General features: G+C 28.0%; 4 protein-coding genes across 4 annotated transcripts; 2 read left to right on the top strand and 2 right to left on the bottom strand.

Annotated features, from left to right (window-relative positions):
- On the top strand, positions 4,966-5,903 carry LOC109343020 (glycine-rich cell wall structural protein 1.8-like). The gene has a single exon (XM_019581131.1). It carries the CDS (start codon positions 5,064-5,066, stop codon positions 5,673-5,675), a length of 612 nt encoding a protein of 203 aa, XP_019436676.1. The 5' UTR covers positions 4,966-5,063; the 3' UTR covers positions 5,676-5,903.
- On the bottom strand, positions 6,215-7,061 carry LOC109343023 (heavy metal-associated isoprenylated plant protein 25-like). Its single transcript, XM_019581133.1, has 3 exons — positions 6,960-7,061; positions 6,761-6,842; positions 6,215-6,651 (listed from the first exon to the last, which is right to left on the bottom strand). The coding sequence occupies exons 1-3, from the start codon at positions 6,981-6,983 to the stop codon at positions 6,434-6,436; spliced, it is 324 nt and encodes a 107-aa protein (XP_019436678.1). The 5' UTR covers positions 6,984-7,061; the 3' UTR covers positions 6,215-6,433.
- LOC109343022 (protein YLS3) lies at positions 8,522-9,720 on the top strand. The gene is made up of 3 exons (XM_019581132.1): positions 8,522-9,010; positions 9,252-9,335; positions 9,567-9,720. Exons 1-3 carry the CDS (start codon positions 8,653-8,655, stop codon positions 9,710-9,712), a joined length of 588 nt encoding a protein of 195 aa, XP_019436677.1. The 5' UTR covers positions 8,522-8,652; the 3' UTR covers positions 9,713-9,720.
- Positions 12,415-13,339, bottom strand: LOC109343019. The gene has a single exon (XM_019581130.1). It carries the CDS (start codon positions 13,226-13,228, stop codon positions 12,590-12,592), a length of 639 nt encoding a protein of 212 aa, XP_019436675.1. The 5' UTR covers positions 13,229-13,339; the 3' UTR covers positions 12,415-12,589.

Consider the following 25,193-nt stretch of genomic DNA (forward strand, 5'->3'; position numbering starts at 1 on the left):
TTTTATCCATATGGTGATTTACTATCATTACAAAAAAATTCTTCTTTTATTGAATAAAGAAAACCTCTGCTTGAAAATAGCATAGAAATTCATTCATCTCATTTAAGTCTTAACAATGCCTTGATCATGAACAAAAAGTGAGATGCGTGAAGAAGCAAGTACATTGTGTCTTTCAGCAATAGAAAAAGAGTGTCCGAGTCATGTTCGTCCTTGTATTCTTATATTAAAAAAAGGCAAGCTGAGGAGTAATGTACTTTCTATACTAAAATATTGTGTGAATAATAATTTTGCTTTCACAAACTTTAATAATTTTTATTCGCCCATTAATTCATTTTATATATTCCTTAAAAGGTAAGTATAATAAAAATGTCAATTTTAATTTTTAAAATTTGAGCAATAGCTTATTCAATCGAGAAAAGTTAGTATAATTTGCCATAATGTAATTTTTTATTAATTGCTCTAGTGTCTATTGATCAAACATGTAACATTATCATGTTTATTTAATTTAAACAATTTCATTAATATTTTATGTGTTCACAAATAATTTTATGTGTTCACATATAATTTTATTGGTCCGACTCGTATTCTTATTTTCTCCTGATATAGGGTCGTACAGTTAATAATGGAGGATGTTACAAAAGTGGTTGTTATTAATTGTTTTGACTGATAAATTTGTTAAACAATGTTGAAAAGCACTAAATAACAAAATGATTTTTAAGGAAGTGATGACCTTTAACCTACTGAAAATATATTAAACTTAATTTTGTTATTAGTATAATATTTATATATTATTAGAGTAAATATTATTATATTATCCATCATTCATATGAATAACTTTTTTGAAAGAATCAGTGATAATTAAGTATCAATAATAAATGATGTAATGATAATATATAAAAAATTTACGCTATCATTGTACTAATACATTTTTTTTATCATTTATTAATATATTAATGATTAATTTTATCTCTTAACACAGATGTCAGAGATTAATGAGTTTATACTGGTCAAAAAAATTGATAAATCATTTAATAACGTTCTAAATTCACTTTCTATTATTGTATTTGAATATTTTATCAAACTCGCATCATTAATTATGTATGGAATGTTTAAAATCTAATTAGTTTACTTCATACATATGTAATTGGAATGTTCAACTTTAGCACATTTACATACAGAAATATGATGGAGAATTTGATAAATTGGTGAAAAAATAAAAAATATGTACAATTTTCTTGAAATTATTAATGGAGGATATTAGAGAAAAAATATTGAAATATGAAAATTTTAGTACAATAGATGGTAATTGCTTTTATTTTACATATAGTATAGATTTGTTTGTTAAACAATGTTCAAAAACACTAAATAACAAAGTGATTTTTATGGAAGTGATGCCCTTTAACATACTGAAAAATATTAAACTTAATTATTATTATGAGTATAATAGTATACACTGTCAAGATGAAGATTTACACAGTTACTATATTATTCGTCATTCATTTAGATTATTTTTAAAAAATAAAAAATAATTAAGGATCAATTATGAAAGATACAATGATAATATATAAAACTTATATATTGTCGATCATAATTCTTGTTATTTAGTATTATGTTAATGATTATTTTATTTCTTAACACAAATGTCAATGTTAATGAGTTTATGCTGGTCAAAAAATTGTTTAATCATTTAATAACGTTCTAAATTCATTTCATTATTGTATTTGAATATTTTGTCAAATCCACATCATTGATTATATATGGAATGTTTAAAACTGAATTAGTTTACTCCATAGACACTGGTATTGATAATTAGGAATGTCATCCCCACGCTGCTCATATTCACATAATGCTTATCAAAATTAGGGTGAGTATAGGCATGTTCATTTTTAAATAGGCCATGAAATACTATGTCATGTTGCTCTAAACATGGGCAGAGCGGGCTTGCGGGTCACCCTAATTAAAAAAAACTAAAAATGATCTAGTACAGTGAACATTATAATATATTATATATTCTCTCTTATTTTTTTCATTTTAGTATTCAAACATTATAATACTAAATTTATCATACACTACATAGATGCACAGTGTGATAGTGTGATTCAAAACACAAAATGTAGCATCTTGTTTTGCATAAATCGGACATGTTGTTAATTGTTAAGATATTATACTTGGAAAATTGCTACATTGTACTCGAATGCTGAGAACATGAATTACTTTTGACATACTTGACCCATCAAATTTCTTATTGTAATATTCATTGATGCCTATAGGCCGCCATGTCTGCCCGTTTGAAATGCATGGGGGCAAAAATAGTATGTTGGACGAGTATTTTAGGCGGATGAACACGTTTTTCATGCCTTGCTCGCCCAAAACATGTGGGTGGGCAAGCGGGCCCAAATTGATGAATATGAGAATCTTCACCCATATTTTGGGAGAAATTGGTGAGAATATGAGTATAAGCATATTTTTGGGAAAAATTGGTTATGGGGAGTGGAAAGAGAGTTAGAGGTGCTGAGATAATTTGTTGTTCGTAAAAGTAAATTATGAAAATATCACAATTACTACAATCTATTTTAACTAAAGTAATTCATTTTTGTCGAGAAGTCCTCGTATACCATGTTAACATACACATTCTAAAATACTACTCTATCAAGTTATAAAATCTCATATATACATATATATATATATATATATATATATATATATAATTATGGCATAAAATACAATATCTATATTATTTAATTGAAGCAAATTAACTTGACATTTGTTCAAATTCCATGAAAATATATTATTTAATTGAAGCTAATCAACTTGACATTTGTTTAAAACTCGACTTGTTATTTATCTCGATAAATTTAGTTGATGAATCAAACAAGTTAAACTTGAGCTAAAACTGAGTTCGTTAAATAAACGATCCAAACTTGAGTCAAATATAGTTTGACTCGTTAAGTTCATGAGTTTACTTAATTATATACTTATATACACCAAAGTCACTGAAGTGATAACAATTCTAATAAAAAAATTATGAGAATAAGAAAACATTGTCATACAAACAAACATGAATTTAAAAGTTAGTTAACAATCATGTAATTACTTAAAAACATGTGTGAATATCTTTAAATATTTATAATTCATATAAGATTTAATGTTACATATTAATTATTATCATTTCTTACATTAACAATTCTCCCACTTGAGTCATTTTCATATATAATATATATTGTCTTTATAAACCGTAATTGATCTACTTATATTTATATAATTCACAAGATCTTATGAGTCTTGATATAGAACATAAATATGAGTTTGCTAATTCAGTTGAAAATCCATGAAATTTAATTCAGCTTGAATTAAACTAAAAAGATAATATGATTGAACTTAATTAAAAACTCAACTTGAATTAATCCTTAATAAATCAAGCCACACAAGTTTGATTCAACTCATTTTCAACCCTAAGGTTATGTTTGGTTTTGGAATGAAAGTAGAAGGAAAGAAAGTAGAAGGAAAGAGAATTGAAGAAAAGAAAAGTAGTAGAAAATGAGATATGATTGAAAATAGAAGAAAGGTAGGAGAAAGAAAATCACATTTATATATAATGTATTGAAAATAACATAAGTGCCTTCATTATATCTATATAATTATGCAGATATCTAATTTTTAAATTACATAACTAAATGATTTATTTTTAATAATATTAATTAATATTTTTTAAGCAACATATAATCTAAGTTCAATAACAATATTTGTTTATAAAATTCAAAGAAAATCATTAGCATTTTACATACCTACTTTTCATAATAGTGTGTCTAGAAGAAAATATAACTGATATTCAACAATTACTTTTATATTTTTAATCATCTCACTTCTACATATTTGTGTTTTGTCTTTCTAATTTATTTATTATTTGTTACTTTATCGATAATTTTAAGTAATGATATTTCTTTCTTTTTTCACTTCATCTTTTAGCATACATAATTACTATTTGTTTATGAGTTCAAAAGCAACAAAAATAAAATTAAGTTAACTAATTTCACATAAAAATGAATATAAACAAAGAAATTTACTACATTGTATTTATTTTTACCTAGATTATTGTTTCTTCAATTCATGTTGCAGGGCAAATTTGGAATTTTTGATGATTTTCCTTCTTTCTTTTATTTTCTTCCCAACTTAGGCTATGTTTGGTTGCGGTGAAAAGGGGAGGAAAGAAAGTGGGAGGATTGAAAGAGAAAGGAAAATAGTTTTTTCCATTGTCTGGTTGCATTGAAAAGAAGGAAGGAAAGAAAAAAATTGGTGGGACTCATGTATTATGTTTTCTCTCCATTATTGAAAGGAAAACATGTAGAAAAAATTGTACCAGAATCAATTATCTCAAAGTATGTCTTGAACTATGTTCCAAACCAATAACGATGAAATAAAAACAGAAAAAAATAAGAAATATTTAATTTTTTAATTAACATTGCATGTTTTCATTGGTTTAAGACATACTTTGAGATATCATCTATTTGATAGTACAAAGAAACTATCATTATTAATAATAATTATATTATTTTCTCTTCACTTTCTATCATACCAAACAACTAAAAAATCATCACATTTTATATCCATTTTCTTCTCTTAAGTTTTCATTCCTCAATTTTTCTTTCCTCAATTTTTCTTCTCTAAACCAAACACAGTGTGAGGGAGGAAAAGTTTTTTGTGGGATCCATGCATGTTGTTTCATCACTATGTTACCTAGCCCAAATATTGAACCTTATCCATTCGGGCCGCACTATTTTCAACTTATCCTCTGTATAAACGCCGCGTAAGCCCATGAGTCATTAAACGACAACACACCTTTCGGTTATGAAATTCAACACGTGTCCTAGTACGTGGAAGCTACAACATTAACACCACGTAGCACGTGTCCAAGATTTCTCTCAATGTTTTTTACTATATAAACGCCATGCATCAATCTTCAATCATCATCACACAAAACACAGTTATATTCAAACAAGTTCTCATTATCAAACTTCACTTTATCTTTGTGCATTTTCTACTTGTTCAGTTCTAGTTATAGCATCATGTCTCAGTATCAAGGAGGATATGGTGATCAAGGTCGTAAAAACACTGATCAATATGGTAACCCTGTGAGTCAAACTGACAAATATGGAAACCCTGTGACTCAAAGTGGTGGCACTTATGGAACCACCGGTCACACTGGTGGCAACACTGGTTATGGAACCACTGGTGGTGACACACATGGATATGGAAATACTGGTGGAACTGGTTATACTACTGGTGGTGGCAACACTGGTTATGGAGCCACTGGTGGTGACAGTGGAGGATATGGAACTACTGGTGGTGGAACTGGTTATACTACTGGTGGCAACACTGGGCATGGAACCACCGGTGGTGACAGATATGGAACCACTGGTGGTGGTGACGGTGGAGGATATGGAGGTACTGCTGGGAGTGGTGGTGGTTATGGAACTAGTGGAGGAATGGGTACTGGGTTTTCAACCACCACAGGAGGCATAGGAACTGGGCATGGAAACACTGCTTCCGGTGGGTATGGAACCACCGGCGGTGGGCAACACCATGGTGTGAGGGATGAGCATGGGCATGAGAAGAAAGGGATAATGGATAAGATCAAGGAGAAGCTTCCTGGTGGTTGTGGAGGCCAAGATCACTAGATATTTCACACTGTTTTGATATATGTGGCTTTTTATGATCCATATATATGTGTTGCTTTTTAAACTTTGAATAATTTGGTACATGTATGAAGGATACCATCATATATTGTAAGGTATAAAATGTATAATATCTTATGTAAATAAGAAACACATGCATGAAGGTGCTTCCCTTGAGGCCCCAAGGTATGTGTAGTATGGTGTTTTCATTATATAAAGTGGTTATTGATACTATAATTGATTTGTTTTGTAGTGATATATTTAGTCTAAAGTCTACAAAGAAGTTGGATCTAAACTATAACTTGCAAATGCATTACGTTTTTCAACATTGAGGATCATCATCTCTCCATCATGTTCTAAATTATATGCTAAGAGGATACTGAAGTTTCAAACCTCTTCAACTTTCATTTTATATTTTACTTTTAGTATAGGACTCATCCAAAAGCTCATTCCAACGAATTTTTTTGTGATTTGTATATCTAATCAATTTAACAATTAATCATAAACATTGATTATACTAAAAATAGACAAATAGTTTTCCAGAAACATATCAAATTTTGATAAGGTACATCAAAATTTGATGCCATCATATCTATACTATACCTTGTGTTCCTACATGTTGGAGGATCCTAATACAAAAGCTCAAGTATAACAGATGAAAATGATTAAAGTTGTCATAATCTAAAAAGATCAAAATGTTACAATTCACATACTCTACTTATGGTTGTGCACTAAACATGAGGCACTTAACACCTTTCTCTTCAAGCCAAACATTTCTGGTTGGATAGAAGAGTCCAATTATTAGTCACTGTTTTCTGGTCTTCAATTTCATCATCACTTTCACTTAAGTCTTGAATGTTCAATATTTCAACTCTACGATTAGTCTTTTTCCTTATATTGATTGCAACATCCTGTGGAATGAACCTTCCACATACAATCACCCTGGTCTGGTTTTTCTCTAGGAGATGGATCTCCAAATCTACCATAATCAAAGAAATGAATAAACACACTACACTATATTTTCAAGTTCATAACTTTACTTAGATGGGTTGCATAGAAAGTAAGATTAGTGAATACTGAATTCTAACCTGGCATATCAAGAAGTGCTCTCTTCACTTTTCTATAACAACCATTGCAATCAATATTGATCCTCATCACCATGCAAAAATGCTGCCAAAGTAAGGAAAGAAAAATGATTCAAAATGGTATATTGGTATTTAATATTTATAAACATAGCTTGTGAATTTGATAGATATAATAGTAAGACTATTGATTGGAGCTTATTACCTTCACTGACATGAGATCAACCATAGAGAGATAAAGTCACAGATGTTTCAAAATCCAAAGTTGTATATACGAATGAGCAAGTAAAAGAAAAGTGAATTTTAGAGAACAGTGGAAGGAAATGGAGCATACTTTCTCACATTATTCTTGGCTTCTTTGTGCTTTTTATTGTGCATGCCACATGAGTAAAGAAATGCATACTTTATGGAAAAATAGAGGCATCTATTTAATCCTAAATATCAAGTAGGTTAATATATATTTAAATCATTCTCGATTTGATATATCATATAGAACTTAATTCAGGAAAGCAATATAAAAGAATTGTCATAGAATAACTCAAAATAAACCGGTTTTTACTTGCAATAATTTAAAAAAAAACTGAAAAATATAAGGTGAAAGTGAAAAGCAATTTAAGAGTATCTCACATTACAACTTTACAAAAGATATGAATAGTATCTAGTATTCTTCAAGGTTCAAACATGAGAGAATAATAGTGTTTATAGATCAACTTTTATGATGTCATGAAAACAAAATTATAATGAACCTCAAGTGGAAATCTTTAGTTTTACTTAGCTAAACTTTTAGGAGTATACAAATGCATTGCTACAGATAAATATATACTGAGCTAGATAGATAAAAGATTATATATGATTAGAGTTTGTTTCAAATTCCAAAGTAGTATATGAATGAGAAAGCAAAAGAAAAGTGCATGTCAAGAAGAAACAAAAAATCTTTTGAGAACCAAAAAGGGTTTGTAATGAGCTGTTTAGAGCTTCAGGTTGGTGACAGTGATTCTTTAACTTGTAGAATCTGGTTCTATTTGTATTTTGTAATGGTGTGCAGAGGAAGGAAATGTAACATAGTTTCTCACAGTATTCTTATTGGTGTCTTACTTTGTGACTTTGTTTTGTGCATGCCACATTAGAAAGTGTATAACTTTGACTCATATTAGTGAATGTTCAATACAACTTCATGGTACTCTTAACATATGATTGGAGGACATTATTGTAATTTGTATCCAAAAAGAAACAATTCTAAATTGACAAAGAAAAAAATATTATTAATTATTTTTAGTAATTAGCACAAACAATGTTGTTGGAGCATGATAGATGTATGCTCTTATGTATTTTGGGGGTATGTTAGTGAGTGTTCTAAGAACACTTGTTAAGATATATCATATAGAAATCTTATACTAAAAAATAGTATATTTAAATATAAGTTTAAAAGTAGTGATTTTTAATATAATATTTCTATTTGATTTCTAGATTGATGTCTTAAGTCATGAGACTTAATTTAAAATAAACTTACACAAGAGTCACTAATTTAAGGTTATTGATAGAGGTATTCTCCTATAGTCTGATTAAACATCATAACCATCTTTCAACCAAATCCAATCAATACCTTAAACATGTTCAAAAAATCTCAGTCCTAACAAATTCTTAAAGGGGTATCTCTTGTAACTCTTTCAAAGTTATGGTCTAAGTACAACATGTTAGTTGCACAATCAAGAGATGAAGACTTGAAGAAAAAATGGGAGAAGAATGGATTTGGGGTGGTGGATAAACAAGAAGTGCATGTATAATAACATTCACACACAAAACATGTAAATCTAACTCACTCAAAACAATGCCCATTTTTTCTATTTAGACACCTTGGAAAATATTTCTCTATACACACAATAACACAAAACATAATAATGGCTTCTCTAAAATATAGTACTATTGTCCCTATTTTCTGTCAAATCATTTTCTTGTTGATTATTTCCTATCCATCCAATATACTTTCTCAAGACTCAAGTTCATCAAGTCCTAACATAGCACAATGTGCATCAAACATTCTTCCTCTTATTCCTTGTGCACCATTTGTGCAAGGTGCTGCTCAATCTCCGGGTCAACAATGTTGTGACAACCTCAAACAACTCTATAACCAAGAGCCACAATGTCTTTGTTTTTTGCTCAATGATACTACTTTGGGTTCTTTCCCTATTAATAGAACACTTGCTCTTAAGTTACCAGATCTTTGCACCCTTCAAGTCAATATTTCTGCTTGTCCAGGTTACATTAAACAATCAAATGTTATCTCTAATTTTTTTCTAGAATGCATTTATATATCTAGAAATTTTATATAATGCATTCAAATATGGTTCCAATGTATGCATGTCTTTTAACTCTATTTAATTCTAACTCCTAAAGCTATCAACTTTACATTATTTGGTCTAGTTCTAGGTATATTAAAAGCATAGTTCAGGACCTTCATAGTACTCATTTATCAATTATAACACTATTTTTTCTGTAGGAGAACACTTACAAGTGCCTGTGTTTCCACCTTCATCAGCTTCTCAAATTCCCTTTGGGACAAAGAACAACTCTACTGTTGCTGGTATACACAACTCTTTTCTTCATTCTTATAAGTCATTCCTCTAATTTTTGCATTACTATGTGATATCACAAAGGATCAAAAGCAATAGAAAAGATGAACCTTTTGAGAGCTAAGTTTGCATTTGTATTAATTGCATAGAACTATAATGTTCTTTAATAATAATTACCTTTTTCATTGTTCTTAAAGTTGAACCATGCTTTTTAAATGATACCTTTTCTACTTGTTTTGCAGCATCTCCAACACTTTTAGTGGCACCAAGACCTAGCATGATGGCATTTGGATTTGGAATAAGTCAAGCCATGAATTTAAAGGCAGAGAATAATTTAGCAATACTTATAACTACTGCAATTTTATTGCTCCAATTAGTGCCATATTAAATTCAGTTGATATCACAAATTCAGTCTATATAGAATTACTAGAGTTCATCACTTCATAATAGTCTACTTGTTATGTTATTTCTTTTAAGAAAATTTGTAAGTGAATTATCTTTCTAACTATTGGTATTTGCTAAATAAAACTTGATAGTTGATATTATACTTGGTATTCTTGCAACCATAGACACATCTGAATTGTCTTTACCTTGTGGGTACCTATTTTTTAATCTTTAAATGCTTAAACATTTATATGCTATTATTAAATAATAATTGGACTTTGGTTGAGTTGTAGAAGCAAAAAATGATTGACCATAAATTCCAAAGCTGCAACAAATAAACAAAATAAAATAAGGTTTCACTTTAGATGTACCAAAAACAAAATTACTAGTAGCTCTGCAATTAGAGTGTAACAATCTCTAGCTATGGTACACCAAAAAATGTTTATTTTTTACTCAATTTTTGTTTCCTCCTTTTTAGTTTTTGCCACAAGTTTTCATAGGAAGTTCAGGAAATTATCTTTATACAGCCCATAATGTTAATAACAATCTTAAGCATCCAATATAAGTTGCTCTCTCACCCAAAGACTAAGCTTGTTAAGGCCATAATAATATAATGGAGATTATATGTGTTTCAACCCAATTAAAAGGTATCACTTATTTAAAAAAATCATAAATAAGACAAATAACTTTTTTATATTATTTAGCAAGATTTGATTGATTTGGGATATTGAAACAGAAATTTGTTGGACACAAAATCCTTATTCATAATAATATAGCTTGTAAAGGTTTGACAAAGCAACCCGTAGAATGAGCATAGGCAAATAAGATTAATAAGAATTAAGTGATAAAGTAATTTTAATTAGAATTGATTAATTACTCACTTCTCCTAATGGTATCTCATTCTTGAAACAGAGAGTGAAAAAACATGTAATCTCTCCCTTCATTTGGACATGAGTTAGTCGATTCAATTTTATTGATTAAGATAATAAATAAATCAATATTTGTTCCATATATGGGAAGTAAAAATAAATCAACATTAAATACCGAACAAAATAAAACTTATGCTATCTCCACCATTTGTTTAATGTGGGGCCAATAAACCAAAGTCTAACATTTTGTTTACAAGGTAGACTAAACTCTACTCATTTACTCAACTACAAAATAATAAAGTGGGTGTAAAAAACTAGTCCTCACATCTTACATCCTTTTTTTCTTTTTTAGAAATTTATACAGTTCATATATAGTTATTACCATTTAGTTAAACATAAATTGTCTATGGAGTATGGATGATAACAATGTATGATACACTTATGTGTATATATACATTTTTTTCTCTCACAAGTTATGAGTTTTATTTATTATTCGCTACCTCTTATTAGCTCTCTTCAAAAGAGATGTCATCATATTTTAGAATACAAGGCTTCATGTTATCTTGACAACCTAAATAAACTATGAGCTAGATAATACACATGTTTATAAATTATATTTTTGAATATGATACTTTTCATATACTTTTAAAATGTTTTACCTAAATAGACACCCAAAATATCGTATAATAACTTTTTGAAAGAGAGAAAAACATAACACATCAATTAACGAGAAGAGAAAAACATAATCCATAATCTACAAAGTGACATTGTAGCAATAGAAATATTTTAACAAAATACACATATTAATAAGAAATGTGTACGCATAATATTGATAATCCATTAAACGGAATTTCATTATGTTATGAAAATATGAATTTTATGCATACCTAACTATATCTTAAAATTTTCAAGAAAATGAGTATGAACATATCAAATAAGTGTCATATCCATATACGTGTCATATCCATGATACAGGACTAATGTTTTAGTTTCATTAATTAAAATTAAATTAATCAAATCAACCAATCAAAACTAATGCATAATTTTATCACCCATTAGTGATCTAATCTATTACCTATATAATAAAAAAAACTCTCTCATGACATGTGTCAATCTCTCAAGCCTTATGACATGTTTCAACCTCTCATCAAAACTAAAGGTCCTTCATGACATGTGTCAATCTTTCAATGACATGTGTCAATCTCTCAAGAACTCTCTCATGACTTGTGTCAATCTCTCAAGCCCTCATGACATATGATTTCCTCATGACATGTGATTTATTTAAAAATAAAAGGAATATGATTACCTATGCAATATTAAAATATAATGTTACTATAGCAATATTAAAATAATAATAATAATATGAATCATAACATATTGTTTGTAGTTATTTTAGAGTTAAATAATATTTATTTTTATACTAATCTTATTTTAGAATAAAATAATAATGAAATTATAAATTTACTGATGATTTTTTTTATTAATAGGATATTAATCACTATATCATGTTATGTATGTGTAAAAAACAATGTTGAGAAAGTCGAGCATGATGTTAAACCAGTAGATGACCCATATTAAGTTTATCCGATTCAAACAGTTAAACTGAATGGTCTGACCGTATGATTTTATATATAATTAATAATTTTTATATATGAATGCACTAGTAACATATATGGTTTTAATCATGCGAATGCACGAGCAACATACATATTCTTAATCATAAATACACATGTAATATGTGTTCTTAATCAGCAAAAACTGTCGTCGTGCAAATGCACGGGTAACTTGCTAGTTAAGATTAAAAAAAACCAAGAACATTTAACAAAGAAAATGAATGAATCAACAAAACAAAAGTGCAAATGTCACATGGGGCCATTTCATTACAAAGGAATTTAACAACTAAATAACAAACCCTAATATTACAAAAACTTTACAAATCTACGTTTCTATGCTACCGTTTCTTTTCTACCCATTCTTCACACATTTACACGTTTCATCCCCTACGAAACGCCTTACATAGCCTGTAACGACTCCAATCGCCATAAATTCTCCGCCGTTTCCGAATAATCAAACAACTCATCCACCGCCGTCAAACCTCCGGCAACGCCGTCACATTCCGCCACCATCTCGTTACCGAACCCAAACGCATCATAATTTGGAATATCATCTTCGAAACCCACGAACCCACTCAGGTCCACACCATCGGGTTCAACCCGACCCGGTTCGTCACTCTCCGGCACACTCGGCGGTAGACCGAGTTCATCGTCAGAAGCTTCGAAAAGGTACCCAAGGTTCGGTTGCAATAACTCGCTTGAATCGGGTACCGAGTTTGGATCCATCGGGTCCAAACCCGAACTCGGTGCAAGTATTTCCTCTTCGAAGCTTTTTATAACTGAGTCAAGTCCCTGAATCGCTGAGTCACGCTCAGCCACGTTTTCCGAGTCATCAAGTATGTTAAAAAGGTCCTCTTGTATCTCCGAGTCAACACGTGTGAGCTCAGACTCACACGAGTTAACACACGAGTCAGCACGTGTGAGTTGTGACTCGGAGGAGTTAACATCTGAGCCCGAGTCGACTCGGTGAGACTTGGAGTGAGGCTCGGAGTAAACCGAGTCATGTGGAACTCGCTTTCTCTTGTTGCATTCCTCCATAATTATGAAGGGTAGTTTAGGGAATTTATTAAAATAAGAGAAGAAAGAGAATAGGGTTTGAAGTGAGAAGTGTAGAGGTAGAGAGAGAAAGGGGTGTTTGGATGAGAGGATAGAGAAAGGGTGAAAGGGTATAAATAGTAGTAGTGAGAAAAGAGGGATAATGGGTATTCATGATTCATCATCCATGATAGAGATAGGCGCGTGTATATCGGACACCCACCCCTTTCACGGACCTCACGTTCTTTATGCTTTTTCTTTTAAAAAACAATGTATTTTAAAAGTTCTTCATCAAATATTAATGAATAATAGATTAAGTACATGTTTTGACATCTCAAATGTCTAAAAAAAAGTGAACAACTTAATAATGAGATGACTGTTTTTTTAATATTTTTAGGGCATATTCTACCAATATTAATCTAGTGATTGTAAGATTTAATAAGATCCCCAAAAAAAGATATTTTGTCCAAAACAATTTATCTCCTTGTTCTTATCGATTAAACTTCACAGAAAATATAGAAATAGTAATTTTTTATTTTTATAAGTTTTATTTTTTAATTAAATTACACTTTTTAATTCAGCGATGATAAAAAAGTAAGATAAGAATGAAGGTATATAATTTCCAATTCATTTTTACTCATGTTTAACATAACTCGGTACTAGTTTCAAATTTTCACTTTCACGGATCATATTTTTACATTAGAAGGATGAGTGGGTGGAATTGATGTTGAATCTAGCATTCTGAATACTTTCCTTTATTGCGTCTTAGATCCGTTGGCCATTATTGCAGAAGGGGAAGCACTTTTTGTGTGTGTCTCTTTTCTGGCAATTAACTAAATTTAATTGTTGAGTGTGAAGTCCGGGGTGAACCATGCATGTACCAGATTATTCTGAGAACAAAATTATACTTTCTATCATTTCCTTCACCGTCTCGTCAATACTATTGTAATAGCTTCTTCTCGTTTATAGTAAGTATAACAACATCTGCAGCGGCTGGTCCTTAACAAAAATAACAACAAAAAGTGGATCGTTTGTAAATTTTGGTACAACTGAAAGTAAACATTTAACGGCATTCACTTGAGTGAGTATGGTTAAAAGTAGAAAGTGCACGTTTAACAAAGTTTATTTGAGTAAGCAATATTAAAAGGAGAAAATATACATTTAACAACACTTATTTAAGTGAACGTTAAAAGTATAAAGTATGCATTGCTTGTTTAAACCTTATTAAACATGTATCTTCAATAATTCAACGTTATTAGTGTCGTTGAAAACAAACAAATGATGTCATTCATTTAGGATAAAAACTGTATTACTTCTTTCAAGTAAAAAGTAGAAATATTGTTTAATGAGTGGGATTTCTAGTCATCAATTTTAGGGATATATAATAGTTTAGATCTATTCACTTATTTAAACCATTAAACTTCTTTGTAATTAATGGTTAAAACGTTAAACATGAGAATAATAAATAATTATAATAAAATAAAGTGCACCGCATACTGTAATAATAATAAATGAAAACTACCCAACACTAGATCAGAAAAGTCTTTTTCTCCCACTACTTTTCATTGCTTCCATTTCCCACGAAACCCAATGAACTAATGAAGCATTGCATAAAGCTCCGTTTGTTAACGTGTACCACAAGAAGTGTGAGTCTTTCTTTCAAATTACAATATTAAGAAAAAATAATTCTTCTATTCATTGCACCATTAGGTTTTAAGAATAAAATTATAATGTTAATATAATTAATAAGAATGTAGATGTTATTTTATTTTGTGTTTTATTTATTTTTTTACACAACTCCCCTCTCTATTGTTGCAGACTTGCAGTAATGGGGAGATGGGTTTTTTCTTCAGGTTTAAAGGGTAAAATTATAATCTTACCGTAAGGATGTAAGCGACATTTTATTTTGTGTTTTATTATCTTTATTAAGAATAATGAGTGAGACCATTCTAGAGACATGAAAGTAGCAAATTAGGTAAATAGTATACTATTTAATGCAAATAGATATATAAATCAGGTATGAAACTACTACTTCCGTTTCTTTTATAAATATGTAATAAGGTCTTGATAAATTAATATAGGATATTGCTAGATCCTCAACAAAATTAAGAGGTTAAATGTTTGATTTCTTTGAGTGATGCTGGTTGAGAATGATAGTCATACATTACAAAAAAGATTAATTTTTTACACATTGAGCAATAGAATACACTTGGTAGTGCCAAAATAATTTCTTTCTCAAAATTAGCTTAGGATAATATTAATTTATCATATATAAATCATATCTTTATAGTTCTTCATGTGAAGAGAGGAGTGAAGTGATTAAGTAAAGAAATGTATAACATGAAGAAAAAACAATAACATTTTTATTAAAAATAAAAAATACTCTAATTTCTCATCTTGTATTAAAAAATTAACACAATATGAAATAAAGGAAATATGATATATACTTCAATTAATGTGCATTTTGTCTAGTGAATCATACAACTTTAATAAGTGCACAAAACTATTTGCACCTTTATATAAACCATAATACTTTGTTTTTTGGTACATACCTAATACTATATTTGATTGAAGTTAAAAGGAAACAAATAAAATAATGTTTTTGCACGTTCCCTCTAGAATTTGGCAGATAAGTCTGGGTATGAGGTTTAGCCACGGCCAAACGTAAGAAAAACCAATATGATGTTAGCCACGGCTAATGCCTAAAAACTTGAAAACCTCGTGAATTGTGGCAATCTTATTCATTTAATTAATTTATTATTGTATCTTCTCTTTCATATTGCCTTCTTAAGTTCTTATCATACAACCAAAGGTTCATCTTTCTTTATATCTACTTTCATTTCTATAATTTTCATTCCCAAAACTAAACACTGCATAAGAGATTCTCTATTAATCATCAATCGCACAAAGTGCAACTTTATATAATACCATTATTGCTATGACAAATACATCCCTAAAAACAAACTAATGGCCCATGTTAACCAATGATTCATTAAAAGTAATTTTGCTTTAAAAGTTTAGAGCTTCATTTGAATTTAATACGCATGGTGGAAAGTTTTTTACATCTATCTTCCACCATTTATATGATCTAATGGTAAGTAATACATCAATATCATATAATATAATATAATAATATATATATATATATATATATATATATATATACTATTGTATACAGATAAAACATGCATAAAGGATATTTAGGTAATTAAATGACATAATTTTAATATTTTTACTTTGCACTTACTACTAAAAAATTATATACCTAATGGCTAATACTCATATACCGGCAATTTTAAACCAATGCAATATAGTCTACCAATTAATATACTCTCTTATGCTACTTTTCCATCATCACGACCCCATTCTATCAATTAATTTCCATTAGTTTTTAAAATTGTCATCTTCATTATTATTTTTTAAATGTCATGTTCAATATTATTTTAAATATCTTTAGTAGTAAAGTGTAACTCCGCTAATTAATAAATTAAAAGTGTATATATAATTTTTGAGAATATTTATATATGTAAATAATTAAATGTCTTTACATTTATTTACGTGGTTCAAACATATTAAAATATATAAATACTTATTTATAAAAATAAGATTAAACAATTAACCCAATAGAATTGATTGAGCAATTAACTCAATCAAATGGATTCAATTCAAATTACAATATTTAACATAACTTATTATAGACATTTATAGTACGTAGATTATATATTACAAATAATAGATAAACGAGTTAGTTAGTACAATAGTGTTGGTCAACAGTCTATATTGTTGATAATGTAAATTTATGAACATAATTTAATTTGTCAAGCAATAAATATAAATATTGAATGTAAACAAAATTAAATATGATTGTTATTCTTGTGAAATATAAGAATGTTAATTTTGGTCCTGTATAAATATTTTTGAATAAAATATCTGTAAACTCGTTTATTTTAATAGTCATTTTTTATTACTAGGTACTTCATTGATGTTTTGGATCTGTCCTCTTTGTCAGACAACACAGGGGACCACTTCTAGACAGCTTTCTGCTGAGGAATATAAATTTCATGTCTCAAATCACATATAATAGGTAATAATAATAATAAAGAGTTTAAAATCTATATATTATTATTGTAAAGTTTTTTATATTAAAAATTTATTGTTTATCGTTGATTTATATTATTTTTATTTGAGAACTAATAATGATTAACATACCAATGATAAATTATTTGATAATGATATTTAAAATACTTATATTGTCATATATACATATTAAAACCTAAAATGAAAGCAACAATGATAATAAATATTCAAAATTTATAATTAATAAGATATATTTTATCGGCATATAAAAATGTATAAGACAAGATTTGTAACAACAAATATTTGTTTGAAAAGAGAGGTAGCTGCAAATTGTGGTACAATACTGACATGAGTCATGCTATGGGCCTTCGTTGCATGCAGCGAGCCATCTTATCTTGCCACCTCACCCTCGCCGCGTCACTAGGGACCACTCTTACCGCTCCATCTTTTTCTTCTAATAAATTTGTTTCTATTTTAATATTTTATTGGGAATGGGAAATGATACATTAAGAGAGAATAAAAAAGTCGTGTATTTAGTTTTCTAATGAAAATTATATACATTTTAGTTTTTATCCTCAGTGAGCTAAGAAGGAAAAGACATGTTATATTGCGAAGAAAACCAAAGTTTGACATTATTATCACCCACTAAAAGAGAACACGTCGTCTTATCTTTATCTTGATGTGAAGACTTTTCTCACAAGCTTATATAAACAATTATGACACAGATTCACAAAAACAATTGTACTACATCACAAGTTGTACTTTACACTACTTACAAGATTTTAGTCTAGTAGGGCATGAATAAAAAATTAAGAATTTGATTTATAAGAAGAATACTTATTAGAAAGCACAATTATACATATCTCAAAATGAATTAGTTACTTCCATGAGATAAAGAGATATTCGTACAAAAAAGAAATATGTATTTTACATTATAAGCTTAAGAAATTATATCTGAAATCTTATAATTACTCATATACATTTAACTTATTGATCAATTCTAAAATGAGACTGATTCATGAAAGCGATACTTATTGGAAAACATAATTATACATATCTTAAAATGGATTAGTTATTTCCACAAGGTGAAGAGATATTCGTACAAAAAATAAATATGTACTTCACACTATAAACTTAAGGAATCTTATAATTACTTATATATATTTAACTTATTGATCAATTCTAACATGAAACTTATTTTAAGCTTATATTACTAGATGGGTATCAGCTGTTCTTATTTTTATTTCACTTTATGTCCTTACTTAATAAAAAAGTCTTATTTAATTAAATAGATCATATAACCAAAAATTAATATCTTTATATTGTTTCGTGAAATTTGATTTAGTGAGATATGTGTACAGAATTTTGTTCAAGCCCATGCAATCACCAAAAACACCTATGCAATCAAAAGTACAAGAGGAATAAAAAACTGTGACTATGAATCAAAAAATGAAAAAATGTGAAGGATTATAATATAAAGAGAGTTACAATGATTAAAAAATTGTAATAGGAAACATTTGCTTCAATAAGGTGGCCGGTAGTATTAGGAAAATTTTCTTTAATATTTCCAACAAATCTGTTTTTTTTTTTTAAATAGGTACAATGCGACATATGGGACAATTCATGAATGTTTTGTGGAATAAAGAAATAGCATGATATTTTCTAAAAAAATAATTGATAAAAAATGTAGGAGAGCAAATTTCTCTCAACTAGTAATATATGGGTTGATTAAATAATAAAAAATATTGATAAAAAAATCAATTAATTGATTCTATATAATTCGGTAAGGATTGTCATTAGTGGATACATTAAATACTCTTATTAATTACGGGGGTAGCTATAGTAAAATCCCCTTTCAAATACCCAATCTAAATCTGAAAAGGAAAGTTACAAATATATTGCATGAACACATTAATAATATCAAATGATATTGTTTAAAAAATAGAAAATTAAACCTTTATTTTAAAACTAATATTAGATATTTCGAAAAGTATTGTACTTAATATTTGCAATGTTAATTTTATTAGAAGTGCAATCTATGCAATATTATTATAAATATTTATACACCATTGATATATTATTCAACATTCATTTATACCATATTTTGAAGAATCATGATGATTAAACATAAATAATAAATAATAAATAATAATATAAAAAACTCATACATTATCATTGTATATATTATTTTCTCTTCTCTTATTTTATACTTCTTGTGAATAAAGCATAAGATGCTGTTCATTGCTTCTCACTCTACTTGTTATATGAATGGAAAATAATATATCATTTCATTCAATTCCTTATAAATTCTTCCCTTCACAACAAAAATGATATATGCTACAAATTAATACATTTTTTATTAATATTTTTTAAAAGTGATATATATCATTTTTTATTATGAGTAATATAAGAATTTAATTCGAGAATATATTGCAGCTCATTGTTTATGCATGAGGTGTTTGTCTCGTGAGTGTATCTGCAACATAGGTATGTTTTGGGAACCAAAGATTGGATCTGAGTTAAACAGTGTTGCTGTTCCCTCTTAGATCACATCTTCTGCCGACAGAAAAAGATCAAAGGTTTCTTTTCTATTTTCTTTTCATTAAGTGATGAATGAAAATTCTATTTATTCACTCAAAATACATTTTTATGGTACCATTTTGGTTTTAAAATATTTAGAAACTAAAAGTTAATTTCCAAAACTTTCTAATGATGATCAAGAGCAAAGTGGTATATGCGAAGGACCAACCAATAATTCACTCTAAATGATAAAGTATATAGCAGCAAGAATATTTTTAGGGGCAATTTTATGGAATCATTTTTTTAGTGCCGGGAGATATTGGGATTTTCACTTAATTTGTTTGTAAAAAAAATATTAGTTGATGATTTTTCAGTAAAATTTGAAGCATTTCATATAAATTGAACATCCAATGAATGAGGATTAATTTATCTTCGATATATCAACAAGATGGAGTAAATAATGGGTAAACAAACAAGATATTTATTGTGTATATGAAAATACTTTATTATTAATGTACATAAAGCCTCTTCCATAAAATTTTATGTCTCAAAATATATCTGTCTTCAATTATTAACATGAGAATCCTTGATATGCACATAAAAAACTGAATTTTTTAGACATGATATCGATAGTTAACTCATTAATATGTGTACAAATAAGAGTGATATAAAGGAAAAACAACTATAATAACTAGTGTGATAATATACACTTATTCTTATTGGACCTTATTTTTACTTTCTGGGGTTAAATATTTAAATTTTTTGTATTTTATTTTGGTGAATTGGAATATTTTTTGTATTAAATATACTTTATATTGTAATTTTTATTTGGTGTACTTTATATTATATTTTTTTGTCAAATGAAGATGAGATGATGATTAATATGTTGGTGGTGGTTAATATTATTATACAATTTTTTAAAAATTAAAGTGTTAAAGGTAAAATAGGAAATACAAAATTACATCATAGGTAGTTACATTATGTTTTCTCTTTAAGTATATTGATAGCGATAATTACATATAATTATATGATTTTTTTTTTGTAGAAAATAAAATTTGTTAAGGACAAAATAATGAAATTATATCATAGTGATAATTAAATGTTTGATAATATTACATTACAATATATATTAAACAGTTTTTACTAAGGGTATCCTCATTCAAATATCCTTTTCTATGCATATAGATTAATAAAGTGATTCTATTTCTCTTAATAAAGCATAGACAATGAATATTCTAACATTATACTTGAAAAACTCAATAATTTGTCAATTGTCCAAACCTATCAAGTAGTAATGGATTTGAATGATCCATTTTGTCCTGAAAATATTCACTCAGCTAAATTTAGTCTTTAAAATATATGAAGTTATCAATAGTACCTGAAGAATTCAAGTCTCTAAATTGATTCAGATATATAAATATTTAATTGCTTGATTGATGAGTGTTATAGCGAGAGAATAATATTTTGTTAGAATCAATTAAACGAAACAGTTTTGGATAGTGAATTAAAATGAAAACATTTTTTAGAACGTGATACAAGATTAGCCTATAATATTTACTATATATGTGTTGATAAGAGAAAATTATTAGATATGATATTTATTAATAGAATAAACTAAAATCCACGGACAACTAGGATTGAAATTTTAAGTCATTGTATTAAAAAGAATATTTTAGTCATAGCTTAGCAACTAAGCTACATTAAGAGACAAACATGAGGAATTCACATGAAAATCCAATATGTGACAAGATTTAGAAGTTGATATTATTGAACATGTCGGTCTAAATGCATATACAATTCAAGAATATTGACTGAATAAGGTATACTCTATTATTGATCACAATCTGAAATGCATATTGATCAACTTGAAGAGTCATAGACGCCAATAAACATGACTATAATATATTTACATTGTTAGCATCAAGATTGATACACGTTCTTACATTATTTATCATTCATTTGTAATAATTCTTTTGAAGAGTTAATAATAATTAAAATGAATAATAAATAATATAATAACACTTATAAAACTAATACATTGTTAGCGAATACATTTTTTTTTTGTCAATAAACCTTAGTTGGAGTTGTTAGTTGGAGACAGAGAAATTTTTTGTTGTTGTTAATTTTACTATTTTATGAAAAATTAATTTTAAATTGAGATTGCTAGATGTTGCTTTTTGATAATATTGTTATCCACATATAATATTAGACTGTTTAATACTAAAGATTATCTGAACCCAATGTCATTAACCACAAAAATCTAGAACCAACCCTCTTCTTTTGCGAATTCCAAATTCAAAATTGTATGCATTAATCTCTATTTATTAACTTTTGTCCTCTTATATACATATATTTCAAACACTTTTATAAATTCACTGGCTGGTTGTTATTGACAATATCAACTATGGTGATTATTACAATTTGAAATAAATTAGTTTTGATAGAGTTTAAAATTCATACATTATAAAAAAGTTATACAATTTATATATTATTTATCATAAAGATATATTATTCTCAACAAAAAATAACATATAAATAATAAAAGATGTATTAATACTATAATATAAAAAACTTTTACATTATTAGTAGATACATGTTAAACTCTAAAAGATACTTTACAAACAAATGAAAAAGAGATATGAGATGTTAGATTTGATTTGTATATGGATTGAACATGGCCACGACTACAAGTTGTGTAGCACAGATTTGTTAGCTTCTTGATTTATCTCCATCGCTTTCGCTTTGCTTCATGTCAAAACACGAGACGTACGCTTTGGTAGATTGGATAGTCCTTTCCACTTGCACTACAAATGCCAAACCAAACCAAACCACTTCACCTGCATAAAACAATATTATACATTAGGCAATAGCGTCCAATCATTTATATTATAGTATTGTCATTACTTGATTAATCGAAGAAAATATATTTAAATTAAAAGTATAATTATTAAGTTTGTAACCAATTACAGTTCATAATACATAGAATGATATATATTGTGAGATAGAAAATGTACTATCATTAAAGATATCTGATATTGTTTGAAGGGTTATGGTGCTTCCAAATATCACATATTTATTTGTAGATTAATAATATCACTTGCCAGATTGGGCCTACCGTTCCTATTTAGATTTCCTTTCATTTGCAGAAAATAAAATTCTTATTTTAAATGATAAAACTCATGCTAACCATACAAGAGTAATATGTGTCATTTGAAGTTAATACAGGTGGATACTGAGGCTTGTGAAGTTTTTAGGTAAGTTGGTCCACTTATAGAATCATTTATATGAAATAAGTATGTGTGTTATAAATTGTTATATTACTCTACCCATAAATTCATTTTATAAGTTGTTGGTTTTAATAATTATTGTTTTATACTATGTGGACGTATAATTGAAATAAGAGTTTGACATGGGTTAGCAAAATATGAAATTGTTTAACTCATTAAGAAGATTATCCTAAACATATTGGACTCAAAATCCTAAAAAGAAAATATATTTTATGTTCTCATGATTTGTATTAGACTTCTTTGTTCAAAAATTTTTGTAAAAATAATAGAATTAAACTCTCTTCATATAGATTGAGTACTCATCTTGATTTTAATCTCACAATTTATTTTGGACCATCAATCTTGTTTAAATTAGGCATATAAGGCTCTCACAATTAACTTTTTTATAAAGGCCCAAATCTTTTCCTACACTGGGCCTATGATAAATATATAAAGACTCTAACTTAAGGTATTTAGATTTATAAATCCATTTATTTATATATTATTCACTTTACTCATCTATTTAACGTGACTTATCTTCCTAATATTCTCTTCTCAAGTGTAAGTTTTCCACATAAAATTATACTCCGCTTGATTAGAAGTATTTGTTGTGCCTAGCCAATGTCACTCTTCTTCACCAAAAACCGAACCTAACCTGGTTTGTTGGTGTTATTATTCGATGTACCCACTCTAGATCATTTGGTAGAGGACCATTAATACCTTATTTGTAATTGTGTTATTTATCATCTCTAATGAAACAAAAACCAGACCTTCATATACAATTAGGATCCATCTAATGGTCATCAACTTTTTGATCAAAATTTAATCCATTATTTTATTAGATAAATAAATTGTTGGAAGCCGAGTTGATATATTCTCTATTTTTTTTGTAACAAATTGAGAGAATCCGAACTCAACCAATGACAGAAAAATGCAATGTGGTGAAATTCTTAATTAACATATTGCCTAATCTACATACGGCTTTATTTGATTCTAAAATTTGTGGATATTGAAAAAGAATATAATATGTATACAAACGTGACATTGTGAAGTAGGGTGACCTCAATAATTCTTTTTATAATATTTAGAATATCCTCTTACCCTATAATATAAGTAATTAATTTTTTTGGGGTATGTGACTATCATCTTAACAAGTGTTACTCACATGAATCAAACTGTTAATCTTTTGGTCATTCTGAGATATAGTAAAACATTTATACTACTAGACTAATGCCTTATTAGTGGAGACCTCGATAATTGAAACTATTGTAGCGAGGTCACCAATCATATAAATAAAGAAATAAAATAAAAAATATATATATATATTAAATCGTACAATTTTAGTGGTTATCATGTTGGTGATTACCATAGAGCCCCTTAATTGTTAGATAAAATTACTAGCTAAGTAGACCTCTTTCATATACTAACAACAAAGGGAAATTTAAATGCAATTTCAACTGTGTGGTATAATACTATCTTTCATTCTAGCTTCAGTGGGCTTTGTAAAAAACTATGAATACCATGTTGCATGTTTTTTAAAACTACTAATGATATCTTAAATTAGAACCATTGAAGATTCATAGTTTGTTCAGTTGAACTACTATAGTATATGCGAGGAGGTGAATTACTTTTGTCACCTTATAACTCTTTGGTATGACAAAAGTATAATAATAATTGATAAGGTAGAAAGTAAGAATGCAACTCAATTTCTAATTTAAAAATTATTTTGATCTCCAATAAAAATAAGACGAATATGCCTAAAGGCTCCTTCAACTTTGAAATTATGATAGTATCAACAGTGAACTTAAAATAGCCCAATAGGGAAATTATGCTAAGGGCTTAAAAGAACAAGCCCGTGTGGCTTTAAATGTTTATAACAACCCAATAGCGGAATTGATCCTATATGGGGCCAGACCAAAAGTTACTACACTAATCAATACATTAAAAATAATGTAATATTTATACATTGTTAGCGTAAATATTTATTCATATTCAATATATTATCATTTATTTGTATTACTTTTTTTGAAGATGAGTCAATAATAATAAAAAAAATGATAGATCATGCAATGACAATATATAAAAATCATAGTTTCTGGACAAAA

This window comes from Lupinus angustifolius, chromosome LG03, assembly GCF_001865875.1.
Source record: "Lupinus angustifolius cultivar Tanjil chromosome LG03, LupAngTanjil_v1.0, whole genome shotgun sequence".
NCBI lineage: Eukaryota > Viridiplantae > Streptophyta > Magnoliopsida > Fabales > Fabaceae > Lupinus > Lupinus angustifolius.

Bases quoted from the DNA above. Each gene is read 5' to 3' on its own strand.
- LOC109343019 (XM_019581130.1), bottom strand. From the start codon at position 13,228: ATGGAGGAATGCAACAAGAGAAAGCGAGTTCCACATGACTCGGTTTAC.
- LOC109343023 (XM_019581133.1), bottom strand. From the start codon at position 6,983: ATGGTTGATCTCATGTCAGTGAAG. The intron at 6,843-6,959 runs GTAATAAGCTCC...TTACTTTGGCAG, and splicing joins TTGATCTCATGTCAGTGAAG to CATTTTTGCATGGTGATGAG. The intron at 6,652-6,760 runs GTTAGAATTCAG...TGATTATGGTAG, and splicing joins AGCACTTCTTGATATGCCAG to ATTTGGAGATCCATCTCCTA.
- LOC109343020 (XM_019581131.1), top strand. From the start codon at position 5,064: ATGTCTCAGTATCAAGGAGGATATGGTGATCAAGGTCGTAAAAACACT.
- LOC109343022 (XM_019581132.1), top strand. From the start codon at position 8,653: ATGGCTTCTCTAAAATATAGTACTATTGTCCCTATTTTCTGTCAAATC. The intron at 9,011-9,251 runs GTTACATTAAAC...TTTTTTCTGTAG, and splicing joins CAATATTTCTGCTTGTCCAG to GAGAACACTTACAAGTGCCT. The intron at 9,336-9,566 runs GTATACACAACT...CTTGTTTTGCAG, and splicing joins GAACAACTCTACTGTTGCTG to CATCTCCAACACTTTTAGTG.